At 42.7% G+C, this 18996-nt stretch overlaps 1 protein-coding gene across 3 annotated transcripts in view; it reads right to left on the minus strand.

Moving 5' to 3' along the window:
- LOC144479846 (opioid-binding protein/cell adhesion molecule-like) overlaps positions 1-18996 on the minus strand; it is a 1112572-nt gene that overhangs the window by 270005 nt on the left and 823571 nt on the right. For 2 of the 3 annotated variants that reach the window (XM_078198838.1, XM_078198840.1), the window contains exon 4: positions 6678-6737. The exons of the other annotated variant lie outside the window; for it this stretch is intronic. In XM_078198838.1, coding sequence (XP_078054964.1) covers positions 6678-6737 — 60 coding nt within the window. The remainder of the gene's footprint in view (positions 1-6677; positions 6738-18996) is intronic. 3 annotated transcript variants of the gene reach the window in all.

An 18996-nucleotide genomic window follows, 5' to 3' on the forward strand; every position in this document is an offset into this window, starting at 1 on the left:
CATGTGGGGTGTTTTTGAATTCGGTTATAGAGCACTTCCAGACAGGGGAATGTCAGTAAATTTTGTTGTGGTGGGGTGGAGGAGCTAAAAAGCAGCAACCACCTCCCCGCCACCCGTGGCAGGATTTTCAGCAGAGGCAACCCACCAATGGCCGCCACATGGGATCTTCCATTCCCGCTGAAGACAATGGCCACCTTTGTTGCTTGACAGCCATTCTAAGAGGGAATCTGCCACTACAGTGGGGGGGGGGGGGGGGGGGGGTCGCCTTTGGCAGGACTGGAAGAGCCAGAAAATGACAGCCAGAGAGAGAGAGAGAGATGGCATTGCTCAGTCATGTGTATGCTGCCTTGCAGATACTGTGTGATAACAGCTGCATTTCTGGAGACTGTATGAGTGTGGCACAGATACATAAAAAGGTTGGTTATCAAAAATCTAAGCATCAGCTTAGATTGAAAAAAAAAGCCTTAAGAACAGAAACCAGTGAGTTATGGTTAATGGCTGTTATTGAGTCAGGAGGATGGTAGACAGTGCTGGGACAGTTGCTTTTTTCATAGATAGATAGACATATTATGAATATATATTTGTTATATATATGTATGTATAAAATATTTAGATATTGGGATAGAGAGTAAAATTTCTAAATTTGCCGATGGTAGCAAACAGTGAGGATGAGACCAATCAACTGCAATAGGACCGGTTTTCCTCCGCTTGATTGGCATCCCAGCCACCATCCTTAAACATTCATTCCCTCCACCACCAATGCACAATGCCAGCAGCGGGCACCATCTATGAGATGCACTGCAGCAATTGACAAAAGCTCCTTCGACCACTTTCCAAACCCACGACCACTACCACACAGAAGGACGCCATCTTGACTTGGAACTGTATTGTCATTCCTTCACTGTCACTGTGTCAAAATCCTGGAACTCACTCCCTAACAGCATTGCAGGTATACCTACACAACATGGCCTGCTGTGGTTCAAGAACGCAGCTCATCACAACCTACTCAAGGGCAATTAAGAATGGACCAATACTGCCAGTGACAGTCAGATCCCATGAAATAATTTTTTAAAATGTTGAATGAGATTATGAGCTCAGGGCGGCACGGTGCCACGGTGGTTAGCACTGCTGCCTCACAGCACCAGGGACTGGGTTCAATTCTGGCCTCGGGCGACTGTCTGTGTGGAGTTTGCACATTCTCCCCATGTCTGGGTCGGGTTCCTCCGGGTACTCCATTTTCTTCCCACTCTCCAAAGATGCGAGGATTAGGTGAATTGGCTATGCTAAATTGCCCCTTAGTGTCGGGGCGATGAGCAGGGTAAATATGTGGGGGATAGGGCGTGGGTGGGATTGTTGCCAGTGCAGGCTTGATGGGCTGAATGGCCTCCTCTGTACTGCAGGGATTCTATGATTCTTCTATTCCATGATTCGATAGAGAATTGCTTTGTAAAGTGCAAAAGGAGATGGAAAATGGCACAACAAGGACCTTTGAAGCAAGAGTACCCTAAACTTACCAAACTTCAGGTAGCTGTAAATCCATTTAAAAGAGCATAAATCAGATTAGAAATTTGGTTTCGCATCTCCAAATGGTTTACTATTGACCTGGAAAGGTCCAAGCATTGTGATTCAAATTTGCATTCTCAACATTGCCTGCGTTGTGGCAAGGCAACTGAATCCCAAACTGACTGACATGATGAGACTTACAATCAGTTCTTGTGAGCAATGGAGACAGTCACATAGGACAGTCTCAAGCTTTCCAATTCACTTCCTGTGAAAGACAGTTGAACATCATACACGGAGACAAGCCAACGTCCTCAGACTGTTTAAGGAATCAATAATTAATTGCCGGGCCTGAGGAAGCAGCTTTAGGCAAACTGCTCAAGGATTCAATGCGTCTAACGTGCAGAGTTTGATCAGGATTTAGCTCTGCACAATTGTGGAGCGCAAATCGTTTTCTCTGACAGACAGCATCTCATTTAAAAACAGGAACAGGTTTGAAAGAAGCAGGGCTAATAGATCTGTTAGAATTTTGTCCTACACGAAGATTGTGGTGTATAATTACTACATGCCAGTTGATTACATTAATTACAGGGTTCATACCCTCATTGGAACCTCATTTTAAAAGTTTTCATTGGGAATCACGCTGCGTTCTGCAGCGCATGCATCACACATCCATAATAAGCACCTTACCAATTGCACCTCAAACAGTAGTGTTTCTCTCCAGATATGTGCATCAAAAACAACAAACAATCATTTCATACACTTACAAAATAAAACATCTTCCATCGTCAAACTCCACATCAAGGTCGCAGTGTCTATTATATGTAAAGATATATATAAAAATACACACACACACATGTATATATATATGTTCAAGAGCTTAGAATCATAGAATCCAACAGTGTAGAAGGAGGCCATTCAGCCCATCGAGTCTGCACCGACCACAATCCCACCCAGGCCCCTTCCTCATAACCCTATGCATTTACCCTAGCTAGTCCCCTGACACGAGGTTCAATTTAGCATGGCCAATCCACCTAACCTGCACATCTTTGGACTGTGGGAGGAAACCGGAGCACCCGGAGGAAACCCACGCAGACACGGGGACAATGTGCAAACTCCACACAGACAGTGACCCAAGCCAGAATTCGAACCTGGGTCCCTGGCACTGTGAGGCCACAGTGCAACCACTGTGCCACCATGCTTCAAGTTTCTAGGTGTCCATCTACTACATTATTATCTGTTATAATATATTGATTATATATAAAGATATGCACACACAAGCGCTTCAGGTTTCTCGGTGTCCAGATCATGAACAATCTGTCCTGATCCCTCCATGCCGACGCTATAGTTAAGAAAGCCCACCAATGATTCTACTTTCTCAGAAGATGAAGGAAATTTGGCATGCCAGCTATGCCTCTCACCAACTTTTACAGATGTGCCATAGAAAACATTCTTTCTGGTTGTATCACAGCTTGGTATGTTTCCTGCTCTGTCCAAGACCACAAGAAACTACAAAGGGTCATGAACGAAGCTCAGTCCATCACGTAAATCAGCCTCCCATCCATTGACTCTGTCTACACTTCCCACTGCCTCGTAAAAGCAGCCGGCATAATCAAGTCCCACGTACCCTGGACATTCTCTCTTCCACCTTCTTCCGTCGGGAAAAAGATACAAAAGTCTGAGGACACATAACAACTGACTCAAGAACAGCTTCTTCCGTGCAGCCATCAGACTTTTGAATGGAGAAAATGCTGGAAAATCTCAGCAGGTCTGATAGCATCTGTAAGGAGAGAAAAAAGCTAACGTTTCGAGTCCAGATGACTCTTTGACAAAGGGTCATCTGGACTCGAAACGTCAGCCGGGCTTGCTGATATTTTCCAGTATTTCCTCTTCTGGTTTCAGATTCTAGCATCCGCAGTAATTTGCCTTTATCCAGACTTTTAAATGGATCTACCTCATATTAAGTTGATCTTTGTCTACACGCTAGCTATGACTGTTAACGCTATATTTTGCACTCTCTCCTTTCCCTCTCTATGTACGCTATGCTTTGTCTATATCGCGCGCAAGAAACAATACTTTTCACTGTATACTAATACATTTGACAATAATAAATCAAATCAAATCAAAGGGGGTGCTTCAGGAGAGGAAGCTTTCAGAAACATCTGTGTGCTTGGGGAGACAAACTGTCCCTCGTGTTCATCAGGCGAATGGGGTGGTGGGCAACCTGTGACCCAGGAGCCACATACGGCCCATCTGGGTTCTGAGTTTGGCCCACGAGCGATTTGTTGACAGTTGCCCAGTCACTGGCTTGCCACATTTCGCTGATTTGCATCCGTGTAATTTTTGGTTCCTACCGGTATGACTGACGTGATACGCAAATAAAGCCAAGGCAAGTGAAGTACTGAAAGTAAGAGCTGTGTGCACTCCCTCTGCATCCTAAGTATTTAGTTTGTTTTTCCTATTTAAAATTGGTGATAGTTCTATTTTAAAAAATGATTAAGCATTTTCTATCACTCATTTTGAAATTTTTGGTGTGTATTAAATGTACCTCAATCTGATTCATGGGGTTAGTCCAGAAGCCTGATTTCAAACTTGCAGCCCATTCTGATAAAGAAGGGCTAGCCATGTGGCCCATCTAGATTGCCCATCACGAGGCTACGGTCATTCACAAGTGATGCTCTGATATGTCTTGCTGTAATTTAACTGAGTGAGCTGTGAGCAAATGAATGAGCAAAGCTTTGCCATTTATTTGGTTCATTAAGAAGGGGGACGGTGTCGTCATTTTAAGAGCTAGTTTTTAAAATCTTGAAACCTCACTGTTCTCTGTCATTGCTGCTCTCGCATAATCTTCCAAAGCTCTTGAATTGACTCCTTGTCTGAAGAAGAAAATGCCTGAATCGTTCAAGAAAGCCCTGAAAATCTTAATGCTCAAGATCAGACATTTGTAAAGTAAAGTATAGTTGATTTATTCGTCACAAATAAGGCTTACATTAACACTGCAATGAAGTTACTGTGAAATTCCCCTAGTCGCCACACACCGGCACCTGTTCAGGTCAATGCACCTAATCAGCACATCTTTGGATTGTGGGAGGAAACCGGAAAACCCATAGGAAATCCACACAGACACGGGGAGAACATGCAAACTCCGCACAGACAGTGACCCAAGCCGGGAATCAAACCTGGGTCCCTGGTGGTGAGGCAGCAGTGCTAACCACTGTGCCATCGTGCCGCACCATTTGTTTTTAAGTAATCATACCAAACCTGAGTCTTGGCACCCGATGATATATTGGGTTAAGTATACCCAAGAATCTGCAAGTTGCAGTGAATTAAAATACTGTGTATTATTCTCTGAATTCTCGGCTTTGATCCAAATTTGGTTGTGAGGTTAAGTGTATTTATCTCTGCTGTTTGCAGCCCCTGTATATAAACAGTTAGGTAATCTCAAGAAAATCCCGCATTATCTTGGGCACGGTACAGCACTATTTCAGTCCCAAAAGCAATCTGTACGGACAAATGTAGGATATAGAAGAATCCAGTCTGATCCGAGGAGTTACATTACTGAGGGGGAAATAAATCCACGTTATTGGGAGCTAGATGGAGGAAGTTTAAGTATTAGTGTCACAAGTAGGCTTACATTAACACTGCAACAAAGCTAATGTGAAAATCCCCGAGTCGCCACATTCCAGTGCTTGTTCAGGTACACTGCTGGAGAATTTAGCACGGCCAGTGCACCTAACCAGCATGTCTTTCAGACTGTGGGAGAAAACGGGAGCATCCGGAGGAAACCCATGCAGATACGGGAAGAACGTGCAGACTCTGCACAGACAGTAACCCAAGCCGGGAATTGAGCCTGGGTCCCTGGTGCTGTGAGGCAGCAGTGCAAACCACTGTGGCACCGTGCCCCCAACGAAGGCCCATGCTGCAGATAACATGCTTTGGATGAGCCACCAATGGCCCGTGTTTGCACGCAATATTTAACATGCGGGGCGTTCAATTTTTCACAACGTACAGTCCCATTTTGAACAATGTAAAATACATAAAGTTGGAAAATTATATGCTGAAAGTATTGCCACGCTAACTACTTTCACTCCATTCAGGATTCAGTGGGAATTTCACTGCAGAAAATGCAACTAGACCAATGACAGCCAATTATTTGGATCGCTGCTGATCCTATCGATTATTCAAAGGATTAATCAAGCTATTTGAATTGCACTAAATCAACATTTGAAATGAAAAAGAACCCTCCAATTTAATATGCGTTGAATGTCTTACCCATTATGTGCTAACATAGCACACACTGAGCCCTAATTAATTTAGATTACAATTCTGAAACCAACAGATAAGTCAAAGGCCCAAATAATTAATACAAATATTTGTGTTGCGCTATTGTAACAATGTCATTATTCTTCTTGAGGATTTGGCCTGAAAATGTTAATCAAATGAGAGTTTGGTAGAGTACCAAGGGTCTGTGGATGCCTAATTGTTATTGACTTGTATTTGCACAGCCCTGAACGTTGTTTCAGGCGGAGGGTTATTTCAAGTAAATGCGGGAGAGTCTGAGGACGGATATTTTCACCTTTGCTTTTCGCCAGATACATGCTTTCTTCACTCTAACTCAGACCCACAATCAAAGAGACACTGGGCGGAATCTTCTGCTTTCGCTGGTGATGAGCTTGAAGCCGTGATGGGCATGTTCCTGCGCGTAAGGGAACCCCACCACTTTCCTGCCTCTACCTTACTAATAAAAAACAAGGGATAAGGGGATATGGGGAACAGATGGATTTGAGACCAGGGAAGAGATCAGCCATGATCTGATTGAATGGCGGAGCAGGCTCGAAGGGCTGAATTTGCCTACTTCTGCTCCTATGTTCCTGCCAGAATTAAGTGCTGGAAGGGGAGGCCCATTGTCAACCTTGCAATTAATGACCACTTCAGGGCCTCATCCCGCCACCACGGGTGATAACCTATTGGCGCTTGGTGTACTGGCAGCTAAAAGTGTGCGGCTTGTTTGCCTCCTCCTTGCAAGGGAGGGAGGGGGTGGGGTCGGTCCCTCGAGCAGAAAGCTGGACATCAGGAAAGTGGGAGAAAAGGTGGGAATCACCTGCTAAGAACCACATCCCTGCCCTTGCTGCTGGCTTCCCTGCATCCCCCACCCCGGTGACACACACATTACTTACCTCTGGCCTGGGTTGCTCCGCGATTCTGGGACTTAGGGCCTGTCCTTCCGGCAGCAACCACTATGGAGGAATATAGATATAATTAGGAGGAATATAGGTAACTAGGTAGAATTCAGAAATAATTTGCACATTGCATTTTAGGAATAAGGATTCTCTTTTTAAGCAGAGAAGGAATAAAATTTTCATCTCGATATCTCCGCTATGCACAGGGATATCATTGCCATATGACGGTACTGACTTAAAACACATATCCATTGTCTAATCAGAGTCATACAGTGTGCAGCAGGAGGCCATCCAGCCCATCAAATTTGCAGCAACTCTCTGAAAGTGCATCTAACCCAGGCCCCATCCCCATGACCTCAAGTATTTACATGGCTAGTTCCCTTAATGTAAAGTGGCTCATCCCCTTGGGACACTTGGGGGCAATTTACCATGGCCAGTCCACCTAACGTACACATCATTGGACTATGGGAGGAAACCGGATCACCTGGAGGAAACTCACGCAGACAAGGGGAGAATGTGTAAACTCCACACGGTCACCCAAGGCCGGAACTGAACCCAGGTCCTTGGCGCTGTGAGGCAGCAGTGCAAACCACCATGCCAAGGCCCTTCCCCTTGACACAGAGAAATTTCTATGGTACTAGAATGTTTTTAAAGCCCTTTGATTATAAAGTGTGTGATATATACAGGACTAAATATGCAGGTCCCGTCTATTTTAAATAACTCTAATAACATAGTTTTTAGCAAAAGGCATGTAAAAAATAATATTAACAGACATTAGTGTCTCTGTGATGTAAAGCACGTCAAGTTTGTTTGTGATCTGGAGACTTTCATGGTGTTGTTCAGCAAGGAATTTGATAAGAAACTGGTGCAAGGTAAAACCAGATATTATAGATGTGTTATGATCCATCATCAACTCATATAAAAATGATCAATAATCAATCGCACAATCTTTACAAAAGATGAGATGCTATGGGAATGTAGCCTTGGGCTGACCTGGTTAAAGAAAACTGAACTTATCCTTCCGGGTAAAGTTTAAAATCATTTTAAGAATTATGAGTTTTTGACTTTATAACAAATAAACAGAAGTTATATTAATTGTTTTGTAAGACAGTGCAAACATTTTTTGACCAGATCAAAGCTGACAACTTCAATCATCAAGAACTAAATAATTTGATATTTTACTGAAGTATTTCTCTTCAGTATTTACTGTTGAGAATATTAGGGAACTTGGGAAAATATATAGTGATGTCGTGAGGAGTGTACATATTACAGAGGTGGTGGTGCTGGAAGTCTTCAAGTGCATCATGGTAGATAAATCCCCAGGACCTGATGAAGTGTATCCCAGGATGTTGTGGGAGGCGAGAGAGGAAATTGCAGGTCCCCCAGCAGAGATGTTTGAATCATCGACAGCCACAGGTGAGGTGCCTGAAGATTGGAGCATGGCAAATATTGTGCCTTTGCTTAAGAAGGGCTGCAAGGAAAAGCTTGGTGAGCCTCATGTCTGTAATTGTTAGAAGGTATTCTGAGAGACAGGATCTACAGGCATTTAGTGAGGCAAAGAGCTGATTAGAGACAATCAGCATGGCTTTGTGATTGGAAAATCATGTCTCACAAATTTGATTGAGTATTTTGAAGGGGTAACCAAGAAGGTAGATGAGGGCAGTGCAGTCGACATTGTTTACATGGACTTTAGCAAGGCCTTTGACAAGGTACCGCATGGTAGGTTACTGCATCAGATTAAATCTCTCAGGATCCAGGGTGAGGTAGCCAATTGGATACAAAATTGGCTTGATGACAGAAGACAGAGGGTGGTTGTAGGGATTGTTTGTCAAACTGGAGGCCTGCGACCAGCGGTGTGTCTCAGGAGTGCTGGGTTCACTGTTGTTTGTCATTTATATTAATGATTTGGATGAGAATTTAGAAGGCATGGTTAATAAGTTTGCAGATGACACCAAGTTGGTGGCACAGTGGACAATGAAGAAGGTTATATAGGATCGCAATGGGATCTTGATCAATTGGGACAGTGGGGTAATGAATGGCAGATGGAGTTTAATTTAGATAAATGTGAGGTGATACATTTTGGTCGATCAAACCAGGGCAGGACTTACTCAGTTAATGGTAGGGCATTGGAGAAAGTTGTAGAACAAAGATCTGGGGGTACAGGTTCATAGATCCTTGAAAGTGGATTCACAGGTGGACAGGGTGGTGAAGAAGGCATTCAACATGCTTGGTTTCACTGGTTAGAACATTGAATACAGCAGTTGAGAGAGTTGCGACATCTCGTTGAACTTGTACAAGACATTGGTAAAGCCACACTTGGAATACTGGGTACAGTTCTGGTATTATAGAAAGGATGTTATTAAACTAGAAAGAGTGCAGAAAAGATTTGCTAGGATGCTACCGGGACTTGATGGCTTTGAGTTATAAGAAGAGGTTGGATAGATTGGGACTTTTTTCCCTGGAGCGCAGGAGGCTTAGGGCTGCTCTTATAGAGGTCTATAAAATAAAGAGGGGCATAGATCAGCTGGATAGTCAACATCTTTTCCCAAAATTAGGGGAGTCTAAAACTAGAGGGCTTAGGTTTAAGCTGAGGGGAGAAATACAAAAGGGTTCAGATGAGCAATTTTTTTCACTTGGGGTGTTGAGTGTCTGGAACAAGCTGCCAGTGGGAGTAGTAGAGGTGGTTACAATTTTGTCTTTTAAAAAGCATTTAGACAGTTCCATGGGTAGATTGGTATCGAAGGATATGGGCCAAAGACGGGCAATTGGGGCTAACCTAATGATAAAAACTGGGTGGCCCACCTCAGTCCAACACCGGCATCTCCACATCATATTCCATGCTAAAAACTGGGTGGCATGGACAAGTTGGGCTGAAGGGCCTATCCATGCTGTAAACTTCTATGACTCTATGGCTCCAGTGAATGATATAGCCTTATAAGGACAATGAAAAGGGGATGAACCTTCAGAGAGAGAGGAAATGCCCACATTTGCAGATGAGCTGATTACGTTAGAAACAGTTTAAAATTAGGAACATAACCATGAAAGTTCAGAAGTATTGGAATCCTCACCAATGCTTCTCATGGTAAAGCTGCCAAATGCATAGTCAGATAACTTTACTCTTAATTGGGGAGAGATTTCTGACTGCACAGGCAACATGTTACTCAAGGAACTGAAGATTACACTTCACATCAGATTTTGATGGATATTCTGAAATATTTTACTGGAGGGATTGAATTTTGGCTTCTGTATTAGAAATAGGATCATGTTTTCCATCTTTTTAATAATCTTTAATGTTATGATATACTTCACCACTTAAAGTGTATTGTATATTCAAATTTTAAAAACTTTTAAATAAGTTTGTAAATATATCATCTCATGTAGCATTCTGTATACAATTCCAAGAGCCTCTGGCAGATACTCTTAAAGGGGAGATGCATTGTTGAAGAGAGACTCTTATAGTTTCTGGGATATTTATTACTTAGCCAATGCTTATTAAAGATAGCTATCTGGAAGAATGTAATATTATTTGTTGACTCATTTCCTCAAAGGAGAAATGGATCAGTACTTCAATTCCAAATAAGTGTCTGTCAGACTGGGCAAGCCTACACTTTCGAGTGAGAGTAATTATCAGAGAAATGCTCTTGATCTGAAATAGCCCCATAAAGGGGTTAAGGCCATAAATCACTTCACCATGGCCTCCGCTGTGGTGCTGCTTAACCTGAGAGCTGCTGACCTCTGATTGGCTGGCGGTAGACGAGACCTTTGACCCCGAGGCCTTGATTCTAGTTGAAGGCCCACTGCTGGCTTGTGGTTGGGCAGATCTTCCCAAGAGGAGGCAGTGGGGGTCTATCGCTGGCTCTCCAACCGGCAAGCGACACCTCCCAACACCGAGACAAGATTCCTCCCACTGTTTTCATGAAAAAGGATTTATCAAGTTTCCCAGAAGCAATATAAACGGTAAAAATTGGGAAATAGGAATACTGCCTGAACTGTTTCTTGTATATCTTCAAAATTGAACACCAGTAAAAAGTGAGGAATAACAATACTGATCCAAATTGTTTCTTCCTATTAGGTTTTTAGGGAATTATAAAATACATGTGTATTCCCACTATGGTAACATGTACACTTGACCTCAACATGTATCTTGACCTCAGTTGCAAAACAGCACCACAGGCGAAGAAAAAGTGCCTCCTTCATGTACGTGGTTAAACCAGATAAACCAACATTATTTCATGCTTGACCCCTGGTCTGACAAGTATGAGTGAAACTAGGTTGAAAAAGAAGGCCAGCTAAGGTTGTTATCGAGAACTGCTTGAAGTCTGCATGCCTTGGTGGAGGACTAAATTGATTCTGAACTATGCCCCTGCAGTCAAAATGGAATATTGACGCTTGCTGTCAAGGCTGAAATATGAGTACTGATCGCACAGAGAAAGTGTGAGAGAACGGCCAATGCCTGGGTAATCATCCAGTGAAGAATCAATGCCTTCAGGTGAGGGAGGATGGGGAGAAAAATAAGCAGCGACCAGAAGGATCTGTCACTTTACAGATTATACCAATCTCCATCTAATTTTTACAAACTTTTGTCGTTAAGACAAGAACTTTAGTAATGAAAACGTGCTTCGGCCGCTCATCTGTGGCAGAGGTTTCTGTTGTCTATGTCATGGAGACAATTAACCACGTGCCTGGATTTTACACATGTAAGGGTGGGAGTGGTTTCTGTTTTTGCCTTTTGTTGTCGATTGGTTGGCCAGGCATCTCTGTCTTGTCATTTGTGAACACATGCACGGCTGTAATTCTGAGAGGAGACATCATCAGTAAGCTGAGAGTTGCAAAGTAAAATTTCTGTGTTTATCAATTTTGAATTGTAACCATTGTTACCACAGGCTTCAACACAACACAAGCAGCAGGAGTAGGCCACCAGGCCCTTGAAGCCTGCTCCACCCTTCAATACGATCATGGCTGATCAATGCCGGCCTCAGCTCTTTTCCTGTGCCATTTCTCCACAACCCTCTATTCCTCGATCTAGCAAATATTTATCCACCTCCACTTTCAATACTTCTAATGATCCAGCCTCTACCACCCTTTGGGGCAAAGAATTCCAGAGATTCACCCTCAGCGAGAAGTAATTTCTATGCCACTCAGTTTTAAATGACTGGCCCAAGCAAGATCTCATCAATGAGCCATCATCGCTGCAACATAATGAATCCATATTCCATACAGTAAGAGGTCTCACACACCAGGTTAAAGTCCAACAGGTTTATTGTGAGGTACATGTTGAGGTCACATGTTGACTCACCTGAGGAAGGAGCAGCGCTCCGAAAGCTCGTGATTCCAAATAAACCTGTTGGACTTTATCCTGGTGTTGTGAGACTTCTTACTGTGCCCAGCCCAGTCCAACGCCGGCATCTCCACATCATATTCCATACATATTAAGATATGGGGCTTCTCAGATCAGAAGGAATTAGAAATTAAGGTGAGTAAGACAAACAGTTTGCATCCATGGACTGGTGTGTCGCTTTGTCTTTGAGTTCTCTGTTTCTAAAGTCTCTATGAGAGGTTAAGTTGCTCCAGAGCAACCCCTCAGGGTTAAATGTACAAATGTTTTCTTTTGGTTATACATCAATTCTCTCTTCTTTAATGTGGGATTTGAACATGTTTCAGCTTTGCAGCACTTCTATTTGTACTGCTTAAGCATGGCCAAAACATTTGCTACTGCTGTTAACTCACTCATTATTACTGCTTATTTCAATTATTTTTAGCCTGAATGGTTAAATTTTTAGGACATCCTTGTTGAACCAGCAGCATTTTACATGTGGGGAGGTAACACCCAGAGTAATAAAAGGTAAGGAAACAACTGATGTGGAGATGCTGGCGTTGGACTGGGGTAGGCACAGTAAGAAGTCTCAGAACACCAGGTTAAAGTCCAACAGGTCTATTTGGAATCATGAGCACTCACCTGATGAAGGAGCAGTGCTCCGAATGCTCGTGATTCCAAATACACCTGTTGAACTTTAACCTGGTATTGTGAGACTTCATACGAGCAGAGATTCAAGATTGCGGTTTGGAAAGTCACGTGTCTCCCAGTTGAGTTGTCGGATAGTTGGATTCCAACATGACTCTTGCTTAGGGCAGGTAAGAGGGGGTGCTGAGGAGGAGGATCCAGTAGAATCACAGGTATTTCCTGGCATGGGGCTTTGGGAGGAGTAGGTGGAACTTTCTAGAGCCTGGGAGTCATGCAGGCTCTTAAAGCAGAGAATAGAAGCCATGGAAGATGGAGCAATTCAAAGGGGAAGGTTGAGAACGAAAACTTGAATTGAATTAATTTGTCATATCTATTGGGACACAGTGAAAAGTATTGTTTCTTGCGAGCTGTTACAGACAAAACATACCATTCACAGAGTACATAGGGAGAAGGAAAGGAGAGGGTGCAGAATATAGCGTTGCAGCCACCAATAGGGTAAAGAGAAAGATCAGCTTAATGTGTGATAGGACCATTCAAAAGTCTGAAGGCAGCAGGGAAGAAGCTGTTTTTGAGTCAATTGGGACGTGTTTTCAGAATTTTGTATCTTTTTCCCGATGGAAGGTGGAGGAAGAGAGTATGTCCTGGATATATGGGGTCCTTGATTATGCTGGCTGCTTTGCTGAGGCAGTGGGGAGTGTATAGGAGGCTACGTTTGTGTGACGGACTGGGCTACGTACACAACCATCTGTAGTTTCTTGCGATTTTGGCAGAGGAGCCATACCAAGCTGTGATGCAGCCAAAAAGGAGCATCTGTAGAAATTGGAGCGAGTCATCGCGGACATGCCAAATTTCCTTAGTCTTCTGAGAAAGTCGAGGCGTTGGGTGGGCTTTCTTAACTATAGTATCAGCATAAACCAGTATGGGGGCGGGAGGGGGCTAAATTTGGCAATTCCCTTTTTCAAGATCTGCATTCAGTTTTCTTTCTTCCACCTTTCCCAACACAGATGATGACAACTGAGGGTTGGAACCGAGGCTGCTCCATGGCCACACCTGGTGGTAAGAACCTGCATTGACATGTCGACAGATAACACAGCAAGTGCGGTATTTGCATTGACACAGAGTCAGATGCCTGCTCCTTGCAATGTTCTTTATCATAGTTGCGAAGCAGGCCACTTGCGTGAGCTGCAACAGGCTCAGGTAAGTTGGCTGAGGTATTTGAAATATGCTGAATGAGAAATAATGTTTCAAGGTACCACTATTATAAATAGCATGTTCCTTTAATACCTTGACTCCTGGGATTTGCAGGAGAACAGATAACTCAGTTGTCATGCCATTGTAGTTCAGGCATCGCACGGACTTAATTGAGAGAAAGTCAATCTGACCTCCAATTGATCTGAGGATCTGGTAAGAGCAGTTAACTTTTAATTGACCTTATAGGAGCACATCAAGTTGCACAGAGCTTACAGCTTGACGCACAATAATAGATCATCTATTACAGGGTTTAACACCTCTGTCCTTCCAAAATGGCACATCCTTGACTTAATCGAGAGCAGGGCTGTTGCGGAGCCAAAAATCTGCATTGAAAAGTCCACATCAGCATCACATTGTCCAAAATAAATGTTCTAACACTTACTATTAAAGCTACAATAAACGTTTCCACGAACGAGCCAGGGTTCTGAGCTACAGTTCGGAAAAAAAAAGTCTTGCCCATTTAATTTAAAAATGTCAAGAATTTGAACCTTGTACCTGAGAAAGGGACATCTGAGGTGGAATTTTCCTGTCCGCCCGTCACGGGAATCGTAGCGGGCGGGACACGGAGCACGCAAAGGTCCGTTGACCTCAATCAGGATTTTCCAGGCCTTGGGGTGAGCGCGGCCAGAAAATCCCATCTCTAGACTTGGCAGAAGAGTGGATGTTTTACACCATATAAAACTCCTTCCTGACTTATCATAAGCACCACCAGGGGAGATTCACAGATATATCATTTCTTATCATGTCCCTCACATGTCAAGCACCACAGAATAAAAGTACAAATAAAAAAGACAAAATGCAATCATGTTACGTTGAGGTCAATGATAGATGCATTGCCTTTTGTTCAGAGAAATTTGGGGACTGTGGTGAAGATAACAATTACAAGCACCTTGGCAATCTGCAAAGTTTCCTCCTGAACAATAATTAACCTGCAATTAGCTTTAGGATGTTTCTGACAATCAGATTTAATGGCCTACAAAGAAAAGGTCATATACACAGGCGCACAGAAGCAACGTAGCAGCAGGAAACTACAGCGTGCATTAATGTTTCTGTCACGAGAAAGCAATCTGCGTCGCATAATACTTTTCATCCGACAGAGAGCAATTGCTTCAGATAAGGGGGAAGGTATAGAGTAGTGCACAAGCAATATGACATCCCTATTCAAAAAGAGAGGGAGGCAAGGAGTTGGTGAGTGATTAGCCTAATATCTACACCGGGATTTTCTGGTTTTGAGGCGAGCGAGGCCGGAAAATCCCGTGGTGATGCTCATGATAAGTCAGCAAGGAATATTATATGGTGTAAAACATCCACTCTTCTGCCAAGTCTAGGGATGGGTCAACAGACATTTCCATGGTCCACCCCTCGCCCGCTCCGATTTCTATGGTGGGCGGGATGGCAAAATTCTGGCTCTATTATTGGAAAAATCTTGGAATCAATTAAGGAAGTGTGGCCAAACAGGCCATCTAAAATGGCGATTTGCAAAGCACGCTGGGACAATTGGGCAAGAACTAAAACGACAGGCTGCAGTTTAAAAGACAGAGACAAACAGGCTGCAACCCAGACGAGTGAATAAACAGGATATGTTTCATCTCCAGGATGAAAGAGACTTTCTGGTCACACTGGGTTGTGTACCAGACATGAGGGCACCGTGGCCCCTTGTTTGGGGGGGAAGGTGTGAATTCTATGTGCCTCCAGCACCTACAGGCATGGCCGTGGGGTACACACCCAGAGATCAGTGTGGCAGCACCTGATTGGACTCTTATCGATCAGGGTGATCAAGCCCTGATCGATTGATTGACAAGAATCAGGAGGCCGTCCAAAAGGACACAAAACCACAGAGGGATAAAAGCTGCTGCACAACAGAAGAAGCTCTCTCTCTCTGACCCCACAAACAAGCTACAACAACGGTGACCATCGCCAGTGACGACCAGCACGAGGAGAGCCACCACACCCGAGAAGGAAGGAAGGAATACCAGAGTGCCAGACCAGACCAAAGGACCAGACTACGCAGAGGACGACCGAGACCAGCGCACAGATAAAGGCCAATATCTGCTTGGGTACTTGCCAGTCACGCAAAGTTAAGTCAAGGTCTTGCATTGGACTTGAACTTTAGTATTTTCCTCTAAGATAACTTATCGTTGGTTGGGTGGGTGATTATTGATTGTGTGGGTTTAAATAAATATTGGTTGTACGAACAAGATGTCTACTCGCAGTTATTTGCCCACTGTATAAGGGTTAAAACAGACTGTGCGGCAGATAAGAGGCAACAATTGGCGTCCCTGGATGGGCATTGATAAGAAGTAACTTTGTTGCTCCGATATCGAACCCCACAGAATCTATATTGAACGGTTATTTAAAACTCAGAGCCGACAGGTGTAAACTCTTATTGGACAAATAACTGCTTTCGGGAAATTGTGTATTGTGTATGTATTGTTACTAACAAGGAGGATAGGGTAAACTCTGTAGATTTGTATTAGAACCCAGAGGGATTAGGACCGGAACATAGCCCAAAGCCGTATCCGCAGTCCGATCGAGTCCCTACCCCTTGTCATTAAATATAAAATGGCAGGAAACAGCACAGAGACAGAGAAGTGTCCCATATGGGAAAAAAATCAGGGAATATATGAAGAAGAAAGGGTGGCCCCTATGGGCAGAATCTTGTGCCAATACTGAGATGGGACCGGGATCCCTAGGGCAGAAGTATTGGGATGATCTAAGGAAAGTTCAGTTCAAAGCTGATGTTCAGTTAGAGTTAAAGTTCAGTAAAGAGTTAATGAGTTGCAACTGTTTGTGTTTGAGTTGGCACTAGAAGTGTTAAATAAATAATTGAATTACTGTTCTTGTTTGTCTCATTAAACTGGAATGCTTGAAAAGTGTTTAAATTAAAGACATATAACAGAATGGCACCCTAGACGGTACTCGATAAGAGGCAAGTACTGTTACCCCAAGATTGAACCTTTTATTTGTTAAGTGGTTAAAAGTGATCCAGGCATTTCATTTAATGCGATGAAACAACGACAGAACTAGTTTAAACAGGGGAGGTGGTAACCCTATAGCCGGCCGTGAGTGGGATTAAAGACCTATCTTTCAGTAGTATTTTGGGGCGTGGATTGATTCACGTTCCTGATATGCCAGGCGTAGGGGGAGTAGGAATTAATTTTTTTAGCGTGAGCATTGTTCCTGGGCTAAGCGCCTGTCTTCCTTCCTTAGTTAATCTAGAAGTGAGACTTTGAAGTAAGGTTAGTCAAGGGGAAGGGTGAACTCTATTGTCGACCATGAGGCAAGGCTCAAACCCAACTCTGGAGTAGAGAGGGGGTGTTCATCATACTCTTGATACCAACTGACTTAGAGGGACTGATTGGTAAATTAGCAGGCACTGTACCCTTTCAGTCACTTCTTGTTCTCCTGGGACTATGCCTGGAGAAATGGGTAGAATACTACAGTGAGTTTTTGGATCTGGGATCCGTGAGTCAGAGATGTTTTAATGAGAGAAACAGAGATAAAGGAAAATGTTTGTTGAAACTGAGTAAAGTTAGTGTGATTATTAATTTAGAAGAGTTACAGAGTGAAAAGTCAGAGAAAATGAAGTTAAAAGATGAGTTAGAATTTATGAGAGAGTTAGTTGAGAAGCTAAGAGAAGAAAATAAGTAATTTTGTGGAAAAGTAGATAAGCAGGAACAAAACAATTGTCTATGAGTCAGTTTAAAGTATATCAAGTTAGTGAAAAGAATCAAAGGTCTGATTACTCCAAGTTCTAGCAGGAGATTAATCAATTAAAATCTCAGTTGCCAATGCAGATAGGGATGTTGTCTGTATTTGGGACAGTTGAGTCTGAGGGAAATGGTGTTTATGGATTGGGTTGTGGATTGTATCTGGAAAAGAATGCCCATTTTGCACGTGGCATTGACTCGGGACCCCCACCTCCTTTTCCGGAGGCACCTGATCCCACAGTAAGTTTAGAATTTGCCCCTTGTCTGATGAATCCTGTGACTATTAATTACAAGGAAGGCATGGAATTACCAGGAGATGTTGTTGATTGTGAAGGAATGAATGTTTTGAAGAATCCCACCACTGTATGTAGTTCTGAATGCAGACTTAACCACCTCACCAATGAATAGTCTTGCGTTATTAGAAAATGTGATGCCCATGAACCCCATTAAAACAGACGATGTGGGGTAAAGAGCTTACACCCTCACTAACATCACAAAGAACCCCAAGTGGTCCTTTGTTTTTTTTAAAAGGAGGGAGTGTGCAGTGTGTGTTACAGAATTTTGAGAGAAAGGAACTATGTTCTCTCAACTTACGAGGGAAATATTATAAATTAATTGGCAAGATGGAAAATCGATTACAGAAAATCTAAGGTTGAGCTAATACTTTGAGTAGTTTTTGTATTTCAGTGTGTTTGTGTGGTCTGGTTGCTTGTCGAATGTAGGTGGTTGTTGTTGCATTAGATTGAGAGCAGGAGTTGTTAAAGCCTGTTTGTTGTTGTGGAGTATTTATTGCAGGCAATAAATGCAATGCTTTACACTTTGGTTTAACTTCAAAGGGGCTGAGGAAGTGTTAAAACTGTTAAAATTTAAGTATAAGATTTCTTGAATTTAATTCTGTTTTTGAGTTTAATTACAGTTTGAAAGAAAGAAGAATGAAGGCAACTGTCTTAATCAATTTTCTGTACTTTCTTTAAATGTTTTATTTTCATCCCAGTTTAAAATGTTAAGTTTGAATGAAAGAGGAAGTGCTGTGGAATGAATGTTGGAAGCTTCCATTTGTGTCTGTGTGTGTTTAATAAAGTGGTTGCGTGGATGTTTTTGTTGTTGTTTGCTTTAATGTTCTTCCCCTAATTGTGATTTTACAACAGTGGGTTTGATGCAGAGTTTAAATAAAAATTGGAAATTGGATTGGATTAAATTGAAATAAATTTTTGGAATTCCTTAACCTTTTAAGTATAATCAATGGCCATGATTGTGCTTAAGAAGTAGAGAATATAAATTATATATAATATATATATATATGTAATATATATATATATGTGGGATGTTACTTTGAACACAATTTTTGGAAAGTAAATTGAAATTTCAAAATCAAAGTACATAAATCGAAGTT

Source organism: Mustelus asterias, chromosome 27 (assembly GCF_964213995.1).
Source record: "Mustelus asterias chromosome 27, sMusAst1.hap1.1, whole genome shotgun sequence".
Lineage (NCBI taxonomy): Eukaryota > Metazoa > Chordata > Chondrichthyes > Carcharhiniformes > Triakidae > Mustelus > Mustelus asterias.